We start from the raw sequence: 18,448 nt of genomic DNA, 5'->3' as shown, positions 1-18,448 counted from the left end.
AGCCGCTGGTTGCATCAACACATGTGTGCACATGGCTTGCTCCAATCCTTTCCTCCTCTTTCTTCTTCCCAGGGTGAGATGGGCCCAAAGGGGGAACCTGGAATAGCAGGACACCGAGGACCCACTGGGAGACCTGGGAAACGAGGCAAGCAGGTAAGGATCCTGAGATCGGAGCCTCCTGGGCAGAGGGTTCATGGAGAACAGGCAAGTGAGATCCATCCTGGCTATTCCATCGCCCCAAACTCCACACTTCTCTGAGCTGGTGGACCGGAGCAATACCACATCCAGGAGCCTCTTGGCTCATCCAGGCTACCTATCATCAGAGGTGGATAGAGTAGGAGGCCCTGCTCAACTTGTGTCTGAGACCAGAAGCAAGGGTGGGTCTTGGTTCATGAGCACAAGTCTATCTTAGTCAAAGCAAATGGGGAGTGGCAGACAGAGGTAGTCATTTACCCAGGCAGTCTGCTTGTCATTGCAGTGTCACAGCCATCAATGGAGTTTTTCAGAGAACAGTCCGAATATTTCTGTGCTGGTGAAGGGTCTTGTAGGTCTCAAGTCTAGGGTGGTTTTCTCCCCTACTCAGGCCCACAGTCTGCAAGTGACCTTCTGCATTGGTCTGATGATGCGTTCAGGGATCTTGCTCATTCTTCCAGTCCCTGGCCAGCAGGCTCTTCTTTCGAGCCACATAAGAGAGTGGTTCTTAGGAAAGAGAGCCATGGTTAGCACTAGAGCTGTGTTGAGTGCCTCAGAGAAACTTCTGGTATTTTCACTAATGGGTAACTATTTCTGAGACAAGATGTGCCCCTTTACTTTTTAATTTTAATTTAAAAAATTAATAAGTACATTGTAATTTATGCTTGCTTTCACTTTTAAAGTTTTATTGTTAATAGATAAATCCTTACTGTGTATATGTATGGGGTACATGATGGAATGATAAAAACAGGCCAATGAACATAGCCGTCACCATCAGCGTTGATCATTTCTTTGTGATGAGAATATTTAAACTCCATTCAGTTTGTTGGCTTTTGCCTCTGTTCCTATTTATAGGTGTAATATCCAATGTCACAGGAAACTTGGGAAATTCAGAAAAACAGAGAGAGGAAACCATCTGAAGACCTCACACTGAGCATTCCCCTATTGGCTCTGTACCCAGAGCCAACCCCACCCCTGCCCGGATTATGTGTGATACTGGAGACAAAGGTTTTTCCATCATTCAGTTATTTCCTTGATCTAGATCCTTGGTTCTGAAACTTGAGCTTATCTCTAGAACTGCAGGGGGCTGATTAAAATGCAGAATTCCTGCATCAGGCCCAGTGGCCACTACTCCAACTTTGCCTCTGGTGGTTCATCCCCAATGCCCAGGCCTGAGTTCCAGAGGGCTGACTCTCCCGGTCCTGGGCCTTCAGCGAGAATTTCTGGTTTTTAGAAGCTGTCCCTGTGACTCTAATGTGCAGGCAGGCTTCAGAATCACAGAAACACTCATTCTAACTCTGGTCTTCTCCGACTAAAAAGATAAATGTCCCAAGGCTCCAATCTGGATGGTAGAAATGTGCAATGACTTTCCAAGCCACAACATTTTGGTCAGATTTCAGAATTGTCCAGTGTGTGGTACAGTCATGGTTTCACAGTGACACCGCAGATAACAAGTACCAAAACACTAAACCCTGAAAAAGGAAAAATGAAGAAGAATCAGGACTCTTATCATTTTCTATCACTGATAGTTTCAACGCAGAGGGTTTTAGCTCTGGGCTGTGTACTTTAACTCCTTTTTGGACAGTGCTTATCTTTTCCTGGTGAGAGCTATAGCTACGAGTGGCCATTTCTTTTTTAGTTAAAAATTATTTTCAAGTCAGAGAAAGACACACAGGGTTTCCATCTGCTGGAAGTTTGCAAATGCTTGGAGAGAGAGAGTTTCTATCTGCTGGAAGCTTGCAAATGCTTGGTAACAGTCAAGGCTGTGCCAAGCCAAAGCCAAGAAACGCAATCCTGGTCTCTCAATGGGTGGTAGGGACCCAGGTACCTAAGTCAGCACCTGCTACCTGCCAGGGTGCACATCCGGAGGAAGCTGAGATTTAACCTTGGCACTGTGATATGGGAAGCAGACATCTCAGTTGTTGTCTTGACTGCTAGACCAAACACAGTTCCCAGAAGCCATTTTTTATCTCCATTGAAAGCTGCACCTGATCCTGCTTTGGGAGCACAAAGAAGTTGGGAGAATGAGCTCCTCTTTGCTGTCAGATATTGGAATGACCTGTTAGTTCCAGACTCCGAAGGTATTGCAGGTGTCTGGGTTTTTGGTCTTGGGGACCTGCACAATGCTTTCTTTTCAGCACCATGCAACTTCCAACTGTGCGACCTCGTAGGAGAGCGTCAGGTGTGCTGGGCCAGTGGCTTCTAGGGGTTACTGTAGATCAATCCAAAAGCAGGAGTCAGAAATCCAGGGTAGAAATTGTAAGCTAGGAGTTTAGAGCTGTTTAACATAATCACCTCCATTTATCCATGGGGAAACTTGAGAGTCAGGTAAGTGGAGTTCTTACCCAAGACCCCTCAACCATTCCACCTAGGGTCAGAACTCTGAGAGCCGAGACTGTCTTCTAAGGACACATCTTCGGTTCATCAACACACATTTCAGAGCTTGCCCTTGGGCAGCTTGGAGAAGCATCTATTGACTATTAGAAAAACCTGCCATTGTCATAGGTCACTGCCTGGGACATCGACATCCCATACAGAAGTATCTGTGATACAGTCCCACCTCAGCTTCCGAGCCAGCTTCCTGTTAGTAGTGTGCACCTTGTGGGGCAGCAGTGGTGGCTCGAGAACTTGGCTCCTGTCACCTGCAAGGAAGACCCAGGTGGGAGTTCCTGGCTCTTAGCTTCAACCTAGCCCAGCTCTGGCTGTTTCAGTTGTTTGGGGAGTGAACCAGCAGAAGAAAGAGCTCTTCATCTCTTCATCTCTATCACTCTGTCTTGCAAATACATAAAATTAAGTAAATAAACTTGTCTTTAAACATCAGTTAAGGAGGCAGTAATCACCTTTCTTGGCCGAGATGACTCGACTTTATGGCAAGGGAGGGAAGTATAAAGTTTTTCCTGGAGAGCATTGCTGGTGGTGGCGCGGCCGGTTCCGACCTTGTGACCCCGTAATGGAGTATTCCGTTACCACTGGTGTCAGAGTCAAGGAGCATTTTCAGCTCCTTCAGTCTTTGGCACGTTCTGTGCTCAGAGACAGCTGACATGGCTCTTAGAAAAACATGCCTGAGCTGACAGTGTGACTTCCTTGGCTGTTCTGGAACCCATCTTGATATGCTGCAGCTCGGGCTGGGGCTGGAGAAGTCACCCAGAAGAAGGTAGCTAGAAACACACTCCGACCTCGTGGCTCCCACATACAGAGTTCAGGAAATCCCTGCACATGGCCAAGACAGTCCCCAGAGCCATGTTGACAAGAGAGCAGGCTAAAAGTCACAGCTGGGTTTGGGAAGGAGTCCTATGCATGCCAGCTTCCCAGGCCTGGGGAAGATTCCATTTCATCGGATGGGCCAGCCTACCCACATGTGATGAGGTGTGCCAGGCCAAAGATGCCAGACATCAGTCACTGTCTGCTTAAGCCTGGGATGAGAGTGTCAGCAAGTAGCAAACTGCCCTGGTTCTTGGGGTCAATGTTAAGGGGGCCCTGAGAGGGGACAAAAACTGTTTCCTTTTGAAACTTATGTGGAATGGTTCTAGCTGCAGGCAGGGCTTTGTTTAAAAATCAGGTTCTTTCAGAAGGAGGAAACCAGGCCAGATGCTTTGAGAAACAGCTTGTTTAACACAGCTCTTCCATCAAGGCAGGCCCCGTTTGGACCCCTGAGACACCTGTTAGCTCCACAATGCATCCTTGTGGATGTAGGTTTGTTATTCCCCCATTTACAGATTACAAAACCCAAGGTGCCAGGGTCTCACCATCAAGGTTAAATCTTCTAACTTGCACTTGTTTTACCTTCATCTTGTGTGTTCAGCTTCTTTCTCCTCCCTCATCTGACCTGGGCAAGGGAGGCAAACAAAACAGATTCAGGCCACAGAGAAGATGTTACAGAAATGGCATACATAGGCTATCTGCCATGATCAAGGGCGGGCAGTGTGAGAGAGGAGGGATGAGTCATGTGGACCTCCGAAGGAGGGAGTGACATCCAGTGAAAAGGCCAGGGAAGCCTTGCAATAAAGACAATTGGGTTGAGTGCTGGAGGCAGAGAGGAGGGTAGAGGGAAGGCCTTTGGGAAGGGGACTAGAGGTGCAGTGCTGGAAGGCCAAACACTTGGCAAGGCTGGCATAAGATGGGCAATTCTGACCTGGCAGAGCACCACAAGCCAAATTAAGAACTGACTGGTCTGCAGCCTGGGAGCAACAGGAATGCATCGAGTGGGATGAAGTGACGCGGTCCAGCCAAGCAGGCAGAAGGCTTGAGGCCTGGCCCAGCTCTGCCACCTGGATGCCACATCGTGCCCTGAAACCTGGCCCTTTCTGAGCCCCCACTTACCCTCTGCTCCATTAGGACAGTAGCTGGGATCGGCTCCATTCGGCTGTCCTATGCCATGCTGCTAGGCCAGCTGCTGTTAGGCATGCAAACATGCATCTGACATTGTCACAGACACCACCAGTCCTGAGTGTTGTAGGAGCTGGCAGTCAAGACTTCGGGCTGTATCTTGTCTTGGGCTCTTGTGCCTGAGCACTGCCTGGTTAACAGAGAGAAGTGAGGAAGGAAGTTTCACATGGCATGCTGTCAAATCAGACTTTGTCTTTCTCTCTGACAGGGACAAAAAGGAGACAATGGACTTATGGGCCCATCCGGCAAGCCTGGACCTCCTGGTCAGCCTGGCAGCCCGGGGCCTCGTGGGCCGCCAGGCACCCCCTCTGCAGGTAAGAGCTGCGCTGCACACTGCGCCTGCCCAGCCTCCCTGACAAGGCCCAAGGGTCCAGCAGGAAGGGGTCGGAGGCTCTCTGATGTCTTTATCGAAGTTCTCCACGGTGGGGCTCATCACCCTTTACGCAAGAGAGATGACTGCCATTCTGGGACAGTGTTAGGAGAATGTCCTGAATGTATTTTCATTCACTATAGCAAAAAAATGACTGGAAAGAAATGTCTGGAAAGAACCCGGAAGTCTAGTACTGAAGAAAGTGAAGCTAGAGCGGCCCTTTGCGGTCCTTGTTAAACTTGCTGGCCTCGGCCCTGGCGTGTGTCCCCTAGTCAGCGCCATGCGAGGCCTGTCAGGGTCCGTCCTCGGGAGAGGTGCAGCCTCACCAGGTCCAGGGAGGCTGTTTGCTGAGCAGCACAATTTCTCTTTTCTTTGTCTTTAATTATATATATATATATAAAAAAACAGAGCAATTTTATCACAACTTTGTTCTAAAAAAATGAGAACATTTTAGAATTACACAATTGTTTCTGGCCAGTGTACCCCACCGGGGAATGGTAAGGAATGGCATTGTGTGTTAGAACCTTTCCACCCAACTAAAGCTAACTCAGGGACTTCAACAGCAGGCCTTTTGGGGTTCTCTCCCAGCCCCTTTCACAGCCTCAGGGGACCCTCCCAGGTCGTTAAGGGAACTAGGTCTGAGATGTACATATCTGTTTTAATGACTCATCCTGCATACTTCTGGTGTGCAGTCGCCCCCCCGCCCCATGAGCGTTAGCTGCCAACTCCAGCGACCGGGCGGTGTGGCCTGCAGCCTGACCTTCATCTTTGGGAGGGACCCTCGTAGCCTTGGAGTGCTTGGGAGCTCACAAAACCAGGAACTAATCCAGGAACACGAGGACGCCGAGTGTGGTCCCTAGCAGACGGAGTCTTAAAGGTCTCCTGCGCCTGTCCACTTGCCAAGCCCAGCCCCGTCGGACTCGCATTGTGGTTCCCTCCTGGGGCGTGGGGTTGGAGAAGGGCAGGGCTGCGGTTGCTGGTGCTGCTCCCAGCTTTGGAGTGTGACAACTGCATCTCTGGTGCAGACCCGGCTGCCTGGCCTTCCAGCCCAGCCTGCCCTCTTCCTCCCTGCCACCACCTGCCACTCTCTGCCAGAGCCCCCACTTTGCTGCCCTCTGCCCCCAACGAACACCATGCTCTCTGCTAAGCTGGAACATTTTCCTTTGCTCTGTGGCCCTGTGTGACTAGAGTTGACACTGCTACCCGCCCTCCCCACCCAGCACAGTCTGCAGCCTTTTCAAAGCCCTCGGGACTGAGGGGACCGTGCGTGGCCTCTCGGTCAGGGTGCCCGATGATGCGTCTCCCCTGCCTGTGACACAGGGCAGGTTCTGCCTTTCTGCCTGGGAGGGGTGTGAGACTGAGTCAGTACCACACCCCACGGCGCCGGGTAGGGATGGGGGGTGGCATTGCGTGTCCTCTCTCTGGATGGATGCCCCTCCCTATGCCTGCCTTTATACCACTTACTTTCTGAGACAACGCCCAGAGCCAGGGGAACGGGGAGGGAACAGGCAGAATGGGACAGTGATCCTGTCTGGGGTAGTTCTGGGCAATGTGAGGAGACAGGGAGGAATGTTGAAGAGATGCCTGTGGGCTGGGCCTGGTGGGATGTGATCAGAGCCAGACCAGGCCCAGGGGCACTTCTCCATTTTCAGGTGGGCACACGGGGGTCCTAGCCCCACACGGTGCTCATGTTTTGCCAGGCTGCTGGAACCCCTGTCCGCAGTCCATCACATAACGTCGGAGGGCTCTAGAGCCCACAGACCTGTCTGTCCTTTCTTAAGAGAGGAGAACCTTGAAGCTCAGACAGAAGTAACTTCCACAGGCCACAGCGCTGCCGGGGGCTCACCCCGGCACAGGGCCTGCCTGCAACTCCCACCGCCCCAAAGCCGCCCTGGGTGACGGGGTGCTAGCTCCCCTGCCTTCCTCAGGTCCCTCTTCTGACCCACTCCTGTCACTGCCAGAACAAGTGGGAATTCCCTCCCCCCAGGCAAGGGGCAGAGCTGTGAGGTCAAGGTGAGGAAGTTCAGGCTGCTGTGCCCTCCTGGGTGGCCTAGCCGGAAATGGTCAGGGTAATAGATGCCCCTCTGACAGCTGGGAGGAAGCGACAAACTGCTGTGGTGGCAGCAGGCTGCCTGCCACATCCTGTCAGGTTCCGGTGCCCAGAGCGGGACCAGGTGGTACAGGCAGAGCTGGGGAGGTGAGAACTGCTTCCTTCCCCAGTCCCAGGGAGAGAGGGGCTGAGGGCGGGCAGGGAGCGAATAAAGACAAGACGCCTTTAAGATGTAATTTGCAGTAATTACATTACACATTTGGCTGAGTCCTTCCTGCACCCAGACAGGGTATAAGTGAATCAGTGTGGCACCCGGGGATTGCCAGCTTCCTGGGCCATCAGTATTCCTGGACATTGGACCTTAGGGCGGCGTGGTGTTAATTAAGTCAAACATGAACTAACTCTTGGCCTCACCACTAATTAGCCGGGTAATAGGACGGACTCCTGACGCTCCAATCAGGCTTCTGGAGGAGACACTGGGGTCACAGAACTTTCCAGAAGGCTGTTCCAAGCTCCTGCTTCATGCCCGTGACTACGGAGCATCTCTCACTTCAGTTTTCCTGGATGCTTGGTTACCTGGAACATTTTGGAGCTGCTTGGGATTTTCTGAAACTCACAAAGTTGTGTCCCTGTCCATTGTTGGGACAAACAGTCCCAGTCGGACATGCAGAGCGGGCAAACCTCCTCTCCCCTTTGGGCTCTGGGCATGTCTGCCAGTCAGCTGAGGAAGGTTCCTAGGGTCTGGATTTGTCCTCGGGGAGCTCTTCTGCAACCGTAGCTGCTGCCTTGGCGTTCCACTCTGCCATCTGCTATGATTTCATTTCCTGCCTGTCAAAGATCTGTGTGTTAACGTAGCCTTCATGTGTGCCTTATGATGCATGCTTCTCCCTTCATGGTCACAAAAGGGCTGCTGCAGCACCAGGCATCTTGTCTGATTTCAAGACAGAAGTGGGACACTATATCTCCTAACAGATGTGTTTTTTCCCTCATCTCCTCCATATTTGGGGTAAAAAAAAAAAAAAATCATCTTTTAGAATCTTGCCTTCAGGTCTACGTTAAAGTGCTATGGTCCTGGACCTCTGTTGAGAGGGTTGCTCTCGGCTTGCTGGGCTGTTGGCTCTTATCTCCAACTCTAGTAACACAACTTCTGTTGTTTCCTAGGACAGCTCGTCATGGGACCCAAGGGGGAAAGAGGCTTTCCTGGGCCTCCGGGAAGATGCCTTTGTGGCCCCCCACTGAGTGTGAACAACCCTTCTTCTGGGGACTCCGTGTACGGGTCCAGCTCCCCCCGAGTTCCTGTGGTAAGGCTACTCTGGGCAGTCCAGGCCGGTGCTGCACAAGGCCCCATGCCTCTCAGGGCTATCTAAGTCCTTAGGTGGAGTTTGCACCTCCTCTGGGTACACCCTGCAGTGTAGGGAAATCATGAGGAAACGGGATGGGTATGCAGTCCCATGGGCATCCTGCAGCCACTCCAGGGTCCCTTCCCCTGGTGCCCTGGCAGTTCCTAGGGCACCTTGCCACTCACCTGAGCCACTCGCTCGGGGACTTCTTCGAGTGTGCCTGTTCTTGAGGCCATTTCCAGACCTTAAATTACTTGACTGTGTGACATCACCTCTTAATTCAAGTCCTAGGAACACTTCCAGGGATTGAAAATGGTAAAGTACAGTGTTTTGCCTTCAGACTCGGATTCCAGGGCCTGGCCAAGGCAGTGGGAAATTACACGGACATGTACTGTGAGGCCCTCTGCCGCTGGCAGGCAGCCCCGGGAGAAGGGGACGCATGCCCCTGCATCTCCCACATGTGTTTTCTGGAATGTTCACCAAGTGCCTTCCCCGGCAGATTTTTGTGGTCAACAACCAGGAAGAGCTGGAGAGGTTGAGCACCCACAATGCCATCGCCTTCCGCCGAGACCAGAGGTCGCTGTACTTCAAGGACAGCCTTGGCTGGCTGCCTATCCAGGTAGCCCTGCACCCCCAGGAGGCGGGAGGGAGAGTCAAATGACTGGGCAAGTGCTCCAACCCCTGCCACTAGCCTGATTATGTTAGTTTATTTTATTTTTATTTGGAAGGCAGATTTTACACACACACACACACACACACACACACATTGGGTTCACTCCCCAAATGCATGCAGCAGCCAGAGCTGAGCCTATTCAAAGTGGTCCAGGAGCTTCTTCTGGGTCACCCATGTGAGTTCAGGGTCCCAAGAACTTGAGCCATCCTTTGCTCCAATCCTAGACCATAAGAAGGGAGCTGGATGGGGAGTGGAGCAGTCAGGAGTTGAACTGGTGCCTGCAGGGAGCTGGATGGGAAATAGAGCAGCCGGGACTCAAATGGATACCCAGATGGGATGCTGATGCAACAGAGAATTGCTATACCACTGTACCAGCCCACATCTTTTATTGGTTTTAAGATTTATTTCTTTGAAAGAGCATACGAGACAGATAGATACAGAGATAAGAGCAATCTTACATCCAGTCCTTCACTGCTTGAGTGCCCATAGCAGCCAGAGCCAGCCCAGGGCCAAAGCCAAGAGCCTGGAACTCCATCTGGGTCTCTTATGTGGGTTCAGGGGTCCAAGCATGGGGCCATCTTGTGCTGCTTTTCTCCGTGTGTTAGCAGAGAGCTGAGTGGAAAGCACAGGAGCCAGGACTCTGTCCTTAGCCCTCCAATATGGGATGCCAGCATTGCAAGAAGTGGCTTGATGCACTGAGCCGCAACACTAGTCCCAGGCTGCCATCTTTAAAGCCCAGCAGGCAGCCAAGCACAGCCTAAGCATTGGTTCCCAGCACCAGGGAACTCCCTCCCTCGCCGCTGCCTGGCTGTACTAGCCTCCGGCTAACCCTGCCTTTCTTTGGCCAGCTGACGCCATTCTACCCTGTGGATTACACCGCAGAACATCGTGGCACCTGTGGGGATGGGGTTCTGCAGGCCGGGGAGGAGTGTGACGACGGTAACGCCGATGTGGGCGACGATTGCATCTGTGAGTAGGTCCCGGCCACAAGGACCTGAACAGGCAGCAGGTGGGGTGGGCGCGACACCTGTGCATGTCAGGGAGTGGCCGGCAGGACCTACCCCCAGAGAGGTCTTCCTGTCCCAGAGTCTGCCTTTGCCCTCAGTCCCATTTCTTGGAAAACCTACCTTGCAGTTGCTAAAGGTGGCAGTGCCCGGCCTCTCATATCCCCCAGGCAGTGCTGTGGGAGCAGAGGCTGCCTCAGGCCACAGCCCGGCCTCTGGGCCCTGCCACAGCAGCAGCTTTGGAGCCAGGGAGGCAGTGGGAAGGCAGGCTCTGGCGCCACCAACCAGCTCACTGCCAGGCTCCAAGACAACCAGGCTCAGGGAATGGGGGATGGAGCGCCAGCTACAGCTCACAGCCTTGCTGTACTGGCCTGTGAAATGGGCGCTATGCTGTCAGTTGCTCAGATCTGCAGAGGTGCAGTGAGTTGACCTGGGCGGTTAGTATGCACTCCTTTCTGGTATGTGTGGGTGGAGGGCCAGTGCTGTGCCCTCAAGAGCTCAAGGGGATGGTGTCACTGCCAAGGGGTGGGCATGTGGCTCAGTGCTGTGGGTGCTCTATCTGGAGCTGGCAACTCCGGGAGAATGGCCTTGCCTGCAATCCCTTCTGCCCCTGTGGGCAATCCCTTCACCCATGTAGGCACATAGCCTGGCTTGCACGCTACAAGCCCTTCCCTCTGTAACAGCACAGGGCCCTGGAGACGCAAGGCTCGGCCCACCTGAGAAGAAGCACCACACCCCCCACCGCCTGCCCACATGGAGCATCACTCCGCCCCTACCTCCCCAAGGCTGGTTATGTCAGGGGAGGTGACATCCAGTATTCCAGTTTCACGCACAAGGACATGGCAGTGTGCCAGCCCTCAGCTAGCGAGCAGCGAGCATGGGCCAGGCCCGGTCTCCTGGGCCCTGTCTCACAGTGCTCAGTCTGGGATATGGGGCAAGAGGACAAGACATCCTGGGGAGGGCACGGAAGCTCTGTGGAGGCTGGGTCTTTAAACTGGTACAGTGTTCTGGGCGGGTGTCTCGGGCCGGAAGTCCTTGCAGGCTGGATAAGCCTGTCCCAGGCCTGCCCCTTCTCACACTGTACTTACTTGCAGACTGTCACCGGGCCTACTGTGGAGACGGGCACCGGCACGAGGGCGTGGAGGCCTGCGACGGCTCAGACTTTGGCCAGCTGACGTGCGAGACCTATCTCCCCGGGTAGGCAGCCCCACGAGCCATCAAGAGCCTTCCCCAGCCCCTCCCGTGTGCTTTCATTGCCTGAATGGCCACGGTGATCAGGACTGGGCTGGGCTGAAGACAAGAACTTGTTCAGGTCTCCCGCATGACGGCCCAGGGACCTGGGTCATCTGCTGCTGCCTTGCGGCACACCAGTAGGGAAACTGGATGGATGATGGAATGGCCAGGGTTTGAACCAGCATCCACAGGGGATGCTGACAGCACCACAGGCAGTAGTTTAACCCCCAGCACCACAACGCTGCCTACCCTGCACGCATATTTTTGAGTGTCTCTCCTGTTACTGGTACTTTGAGGACACCGAGGGATGGGGGTGAAGACAGCGCATGGCTCCTGCTCATCTGGGGCTTTCTGCTCATCTGTGGGCATACGGGAGCAGCCACCTGATGCCTTCTGAACTAGGCAGACAGAGCCCCAAGGGGAGAGTCTGTGCCCAGGGATTACTGTGGCTGCAGGTGCCTCCTGGGCAGTAGCCTGTTGAAGGGTACACAGATCCTGACCTGGCAGAGGACCCTTGGCTATAGCCCACACTCTGAATGCCCCACCCACCTTTCCAGCAGGCCGGTGGGCACGAGGTGGTACGAGCCCTCACATCTCATCGGCTGGCTGTGGTCTCCCCAAGAAAACCTTCCCCTGCAGGACTGCTCCTGGGTGCGTTGCCCAGGATCCTGGCCCCCGCTGGCCCATGGGTGCTGCTTCTGTGTCCAGAGTGGAGCCTTCTGGGCTCCTCTCCTGGTGTGGAATGGGACCGACTTGTCACAGATCAGAGTAGTACAGCATTCAGACTTGAAGCCCACTCAGGCGGAGCAGGTGCCCACTTTTCACACTTCCCTGTGTGCACTGCCCCCTGTCTGCACGGACAGCTTGTTAAAGGCACTTGCCAAGAGGGCAGGTTTGAGCTGCTTGAAGTCTTCGTGCAGGCCGTTAAGTGTAGACAGCTGGGTATGTGCGGAGTCTAGGGTGGAACCCAGCCACGACTTACCCACAGGCTCACTGTGAACATGCGTGTCGAGGTTATGGTTGGGCTGTGTGGAGGTGTGATCTACGCTGCTGTGTGGCAGCCCCAGTCACACTAAATGAGTTAGAATTCATGTACTTCAAGCCCCTGGCGGCCCCATCTGGCGAGTGGCTGCTGTCTTAGCCTGTGGAGATGCTGACTTCTGACGATTCTCCCGTGCTTCTCCTGTGCGGGCCTTGGCAGAAGGTGCTGCCGTCACAGCTGTGCAGTCCGGGCAGGGCTGCCCACTGCCAGGCCCTGGCCCATCAGCCCCCTGACTTAATTCCTCCCCACAGCTGTGTGCTTGGCCTGTGGTGGCCCTTGGTGGCCGCAGTCGTGGTGGTCTGCCTGCAAGTCCCCTAAAGTGATCCCCTAGAACTCAGCAGGGGCGCCTCTGCCTGCCGCCCACATGCACCCTGACCTGTTTCCTTGCCTCCCACAGATCGTATGGAGACCTGCGCTGCACGCAGTACTGCTACATCGACTCCACGCCCTGCCGCTACTTCACGTGAGGGCAGAAGGACGGGTGGGCCGCCCCCCACGGCACCAGCTGCAGCTCCTCTCCCCTCCTGCAGCTGGCCTTCCGCTGTCCTGGTCCAGCTTCCACCAACCTTTGTGTGACAGAAACAAGAACAAATTCTTGCTGCTAAGATGTGCTTGTAAGTCTGACTGGAAGACTTTAGGACCACTGCATCCTGTCTTAACCTAAACTTCCAGAACACCCTCCGCATGCCCACCCTGGAGACTGTTCCCACTGCCACCATATGGCTGAATGGCCGGGCTCCCAGATGCCCCTACTCATCTGGAATGCCATGGCTCAGGCCGTGCATTGGCTTCGCACTGTTAGACACTCTTACAGACCTATGGGGCTGCTGTGGTTGGTCCTGACCTATTCTGGGGGTGTCTGGCCTCCCCACCCCTTGGACCTCTGTACCTGTGGGCATTCCCAAAAGGGCAGCTGGCTGCAAGTCTCTCAAGGCGCATGAGCCACAAGGCAGGGAGGCTGGGCAGTTCTCTGGGTGTGGTTCACACTGCACACCTGTCAAGGACTCCTCCACTGTGCACAGCCCAGCCCAGCCCACGGGGCCTGCAGGAAGAGACCCAACTGTGAACAGTACTGAGGCGGCCACCCAACCAGAGGGTGGAGGCACGCTAGGCCACTGGTCACGTGAAAATGACCATACAGTGGCCTTTCTCTGTTCGATGGTTCCCAAAGGTTGTGGTTTGCAAACCCCTGGCAGCATCTGGACCTCACGGCTCCCACTGCACCTTGATTCCTGATGTGTAAATGCCCATCGTGTCTACTTCCGTTCAAGGGACTCAGTAGGCAGGTGCTTGTGTTTCCATTGAGGGCTCCCTAGTCTACCCCCAACCCAGACAGAGAATGTTCCTGTGCAGGTGCCCTCGTCTCTGCAGACTCTTGGGACGTGCCCCCTTGGCACCGCTGCGCCTGCGTTCCACGTAGCTGGCCTCCCACGTGTGCAGCAGAGCCCCCGCTGTGCTGGAAGATGGCCAAGTTGCATGTGTACATGAGCTGAACCGCCAGCACAGCAGACCTTTAGCCACTAGACCCAGAAACAGCCGTGGACGTGGGCATGAAGCTATTCAGTGGTCCTGCGTGCTGAGGACTCTGCACAGGAATGGCCATCTCCTGGGGGAGAGGGAGGGGTCTCAAGATCATGCTGCTGTGACACCGGCCCAGGCAGTCTGCAGAGTGGGGCTTGCCAGGCAGCCCGGTCCCTCTGCCTGCGCGGCATGTCCTGGGAGGTTGGCCTCCGTGCTGCTGCAGCCATCATGCTGGGGCTTCTGGAAGGGAAATCAAGAAATAAAGGCCCTTCATCTACCCACTGTGGCTCTCTTCCTTATGGGCACAGCTGCACTGCTGGGTACAGTAAGGGCTCTGGATTTGTTCTGCTTCTCGAGTACTATAGAAGGTGCTAGAATGTGGCAGTATTCCAGCTTCCTCAGGGATGAGAGGAGACAGGCCAGAGATGCAGTGGGATTTGCCCAGTCACAAAGCCTGGAGTTTCTAGCCCAGCCCTGCCCCCGGAGCCTTCGTGCTAGGCCCACGCTTAGGACAGGCTGGAGATTCAAGAGCACCCTTGAAGCTGACCAAGAGGGGCCGTGTCCTGGGTGCCCTGCCTTGCGGACTACTACTCCGGCGGTCCTCTCCATAGAATCCTGCCACCAGGAGTCCATGGGCTAAGGCAACACAACTGTAGAGGTCGCCACACCTCTTTTCCAGAACGGGCTCCAGCACCCAGGAAGCCACAGTCCCTTACCGCAGCGGTCCTAAGCCTGTGCCCGGGACCTGTGCAGGCCTCTTCCTGTCTGTCCTCCAGGATGTGGCCTGCACTTGCCGCTGAGCCTGAGGGTGGCCAGGGAGAAGCCGTTGTAGGGACTGCAAGTGGTGCTGGTTAGGCAGGCTGGGGATTCCACAGTACACAAGGCTCCTCTCGGTGAGGAGGTGGCAAAGGGGCTTAGGCTGTGGGTGTGGTCCTGCCCTCCCCCTGCAGGCCTTTGTGCAATCTACCCACTGCACGTGAACCTGGCCTCGGGTCCCCGTGGAAGAGGTTCCGTCAAGGTAGACTGGTAGAAGGTGTTGAATCAGTGATCTGTTGGTCTGATTATAGCACAGCTATTTAGACATCTAATATGTGACAATGCTTGTCTGAGCCCCACAGTACCAGGGTGGGCCTGTTCCCCACTGTATTTCAAGGGAGGATCCTGAAGGGCTAAGGACATGAAGGGGTTCAAGGTCAACATTTTCAGCCAATGGAGAATCACATGAATTCTGCCCTGTGGCCATTGTGAAATGGCAAAGGGGAGATTGGTGCGGCCCCCAAGTCCCCTAGGCTCCCTGGAAGCACTAACTTTGTGATGTAGGGAGTAGGTTTCCCAGGAGCACACCCCCTGGACCCCAGAAGTGAACCAAACAATAACAGAACAGGTATCCAAGGGTTCCCCTGTGCCAGGCAGATGTTTCCCGAGCCACTTGGTCCAACACCTAGTGCTCTGCATGAGTGCTGGGCCTGATCACAGCATCCTTTGTGACTCAGAGGCCTCTGTGGAGACCTGGGGAGTCTTTTCCTTCCCATAAGAGGCCAGCTCTGTGAGCTCACTGGAGCAGCAGCAGTCGGAACCACAGGCTTTATGGCAAAGCACTGCAACAGAGTGGAGGCTCCCAAGCTGGGCCCCATGGCTTTGGCCATCCTCTGCTGCTTTCCCAGGCCACACTAGGGAGCTGGATGGGAAGTGGAGCAGCTGTGACACGAACCAGTGCCCATATGGGATCCTGGTGCATGCAAGGTGAGGACTTTAGCCACTAGGCTATCATGCTGGGTCCCAAGAAACAGCTTCACTAAAGGAAGAGATGAACTGTCTTCTGCCCTGGCCCCACCCTCTATAATTTGTAGAAATGAAAAGGGGTCATCTACAACACCTAAAGTTTGCTTCTCAAGGCATTGGTAGATCATGAAGTTTCAGAGGTCATTTTGGTCCCTAGAACGCCTTTGAGGACAAGGAGGCATAGCTGGCCCCTCTACCCAGCTCTTCTAGATTTTGGTCTTTAAAGTTCCCATCTGTGACCTGGGATAAGTTGAAGGCAGTGTCATGAGTCAGGCTCATTGTTTGGTCCTGGGCAGCTGTTCTCAAACTGCAGGGTTTGTCAGAAACATCTGGAAGGGCTGCATCTTGTCAGACCAATTGGTGGTCCCCAACTAGGTTCTCTGATTCAGGAGATCTGGCATTCAGCCTGAAAAATCTGAATTTATTTCATCTTTCGAAAGATTTATTTTTCTTGAAAAGGCAGATTCACTGAGAGAAGGATAAAGATCTTCCATCCTCTGGTTCACTCTCCAAGTGATCACAACAGCCAGAGCTGAGCTGATCCAAAGCCAGGAGCTGGGAGCCTCCTCTGGATGTCCCACGTGGGTGCAGGGTCCCAAGGCTTTGGGCCGTCCTCGACTGCTTTCCCAGGCCACAGGCAGGGAGCTGGATGGGAAGTGGAGTAGCCAGGATACAAACCAGTGTCCATGTGGGATCCTGGCGCTTGCAGGTGGAGAATTAGCCAGTTGAGCCATTGTACCAGCCCCAAGAATCTGCATTCCTAATAAGGTATCAGAAACTACTGATGCGGGCAGAGTTCTTCAGTCACTGCTTCGGTGACATGACTTGCCTGTGGATCATACTAGAAGCTGGGAACTCGGTGAACAGCACCTTGCTACTCCTATATTAAAGTAGTGGGGTCTATGTCCCCTCCTCTCGAATCCCCAGCTTTTAACTGCTGGGACCAAATAGTGTGTTTGTGATGCTATGTGGCTCCCCAGGCCAGATCATAGAAGGCTAGATGGTTTGGAACTCCCCTCCTAGAACTGGCTATCATGGAAGAAGGCTGAGCACCCTGATGAGATGTCACGTTGAAGGGCCGGGACAGGTTCCTGGTTGAGTGTCCCCGACATGTCGGTGAAGCCAGCTCAGACCTTTCCGTTCCAGCCCATGGGGCAGCTGAGTAGCACGGTGAGCTCAGCTGATGCTACAAGCAAACTGTGCACCAAGCTCTTTCCACTTTCTAACTAACAATTCTGTGAGATAAAATGGTGGTAGTTTTAAGACATTACGTTTTAGAGCAGTCTGTTACTTAGCAATAAAAAAAAAAACTGGAATAGTGTCCAGTAAGGAAGGGTAGGGAAGACAGTGAACTAGTCAGACCAAGAGGAGCCACTGGCTTGCATCTGGTGCCCTCTGCAGGAAGCATGAATACAAAGCTGTCTTGGCTCCTCCTGGGACTTCAATCAGGCAAGGAAAAACATGCCAGCTCTAAGGGGCCTTGCAAAAGGCGTGTCTGTGTCTCAGCCATGGCAGGGACATGCGGTGTTGGGCTGTTGGAGATGGGTTTTGAAGATGACTAGATTAACAGCTCAATTCTTACCATCTCCCTGTAGCCACACCCTGTTTGCAGAGTGCATTTCTCTACCACGTGACTTTTAAAAAATCGGCCCTGTGACTTGCTCTGTCTGGTCAGTGACACGTTACCAAGTGTGACAGAGGTACTTCAGATTTTCTTTCTCTCCCATCTCTGTCTTTGCCACAAACCCAGGATAGGTTGTAAAGAATGAGACACATGGAACACAGCTGAGATACTCCAGCTATGATGGCCAGTATCACCCTAGATCTGTTGAAGAACAGGACTGTCCAGCAAGGCCAAATCTAAATCACCAATCCACCTGTGAGCAAAAAAAAAAAATGCTGTATTAAGCCATTGTATTCCAAGATGCTTTATTACACAGCATTGGCATGGCAATGGTTCCCTAAAGATGAAATTCCCTAAGGGGATGGATAACCTTCCATGTCCCCAGTGAGCTGGTCCATGCCTCCTTGAACCTTAGGAAATGGCCAAGAGGCACCATGGATCGCTGCTGCCCAGGGCTCACAGTCCAGCAGGGGACCAAAGATCACACTCAGAGATGGGCAGCAGGGGGACGCAAGCAGGTCAGGACAGTCTCGGGGCAATGTCCACTAGTGGGTGTGTGTGTATGCAGCTTGCATGGAAAGAACTAGGTGAACTAAGATGACTGCAAGGTGCCCAGGAATTCAGTTTAACCCCTGCATGGTTTCCGACCCAGAGCTCAGCCTCTGTTCATCACAATGGCGTCAGACACCACGGGGTTTACTAAAGTCATCTTACAGTTCTGAACTTGACACTTTTTAAAAAACCAAGATGAACACACCAATGATCAGAAGTACCAAATTAAAAAGGAACAAATTTAGTAAATCAGGTTTAAGCATAAAGTTTTAAAAAGAACCCTAGGTTGCTCAACACTTGTAAGAATAAGACATTAAATGTATTGCTGACCTTTATTTTTAATTTAAATATAGTGATCTTTCAAGAGAATAAATCAAAAAAACAAAAAAAATTTTACACAGCAAATACTTTACATAAATGTAAACACGCACGTCTACTTCATAATTAAGCAAAATAAACTTTCAGGTGCAAGATTTGAAAAATCATTAACGAATGAGACGATGAACCTAAGCCAGAAATAACAGAAGCAACAACCGCCACAGTTCCTAGGGCTTCACTTGTCTTCTCTGCCCACTTTCTGCGTAAGGCCTGAGTGTCAGAGCTCCTATCTTCCTTGCCAAATGGAAAACATCCGATTTGGCTGTACCTCACACACACACACATATATGTCATATACATA

The 18,448-nt window shown here is 53.2% G+C and overlaps 1 protein-coding gene across 2 annotated transcripts in view; it reads left to right on the top strand.

The window, feature by feature from the left end:
• COLQ (collagen like tail subunit of asymmetric acetylcholinesterase) overlaps positions 1–12,803 on the top strand; it is a 48,025-nt gene extending 35,222 nt beyond the window's left edge. Inside the window, exons 11-17 of one of the 2 annotated variants that reach the window (XM_040963194.1) lie at positions 73–153; positions 4,787–4,892; positions 8,160–8,299; positions 8,838–8,957; positions 9,860–9,980; positions 11,110–11,212; positions 12,688–12,803. In XM_040963194.1, the coding sequence (XP_040819128.1) occupies positions 73–153; positions 4,787–4,892; positions 8,160–8,299; positions 8,838–8,957; positions 9,860–9,980; positions 11,110–11,212; positions 12,688–12,757 (741 nt within the window). In that variant the 3' untranslated portion in view covers positions 12,758–12,803. The remainder of the gene's footprint in view (positions 1–72; positions 154–4,786; positions 4,893–8,159; positions 8,300–8,837; positions 8,958–9,859; positions 9,981–11,109; positions 11,213–12,687) is intronic. The other variant, XM_040963203.1, reaches the window with a different exon arrangement.
• The last annotated feature ends 5,645 nt before the right edge of the window (positions 12,804–18,448 follow it).

This window comes from Ochotona curzoniae, unplaced genomic scaffold (genome assembly GCF_017591425.1).
Source record: "Ochotona curzoniae isolate NIBS_2020 unplaced genomic scaffold, NIBS_Ocur_1.0 contig_1302, whole genome shotgun sequence".
Classification (NCBI taxonomy): domain Eukaryota; kingdom Metazoa; phylum Chordata; class Mammalia; order Lagomorpha; family Ochotonidae; genus Ochotona; species Ochotona curzoniae.
This window is presented reverse-complemented; position numbering and strand designations above follow the sequence as displayed.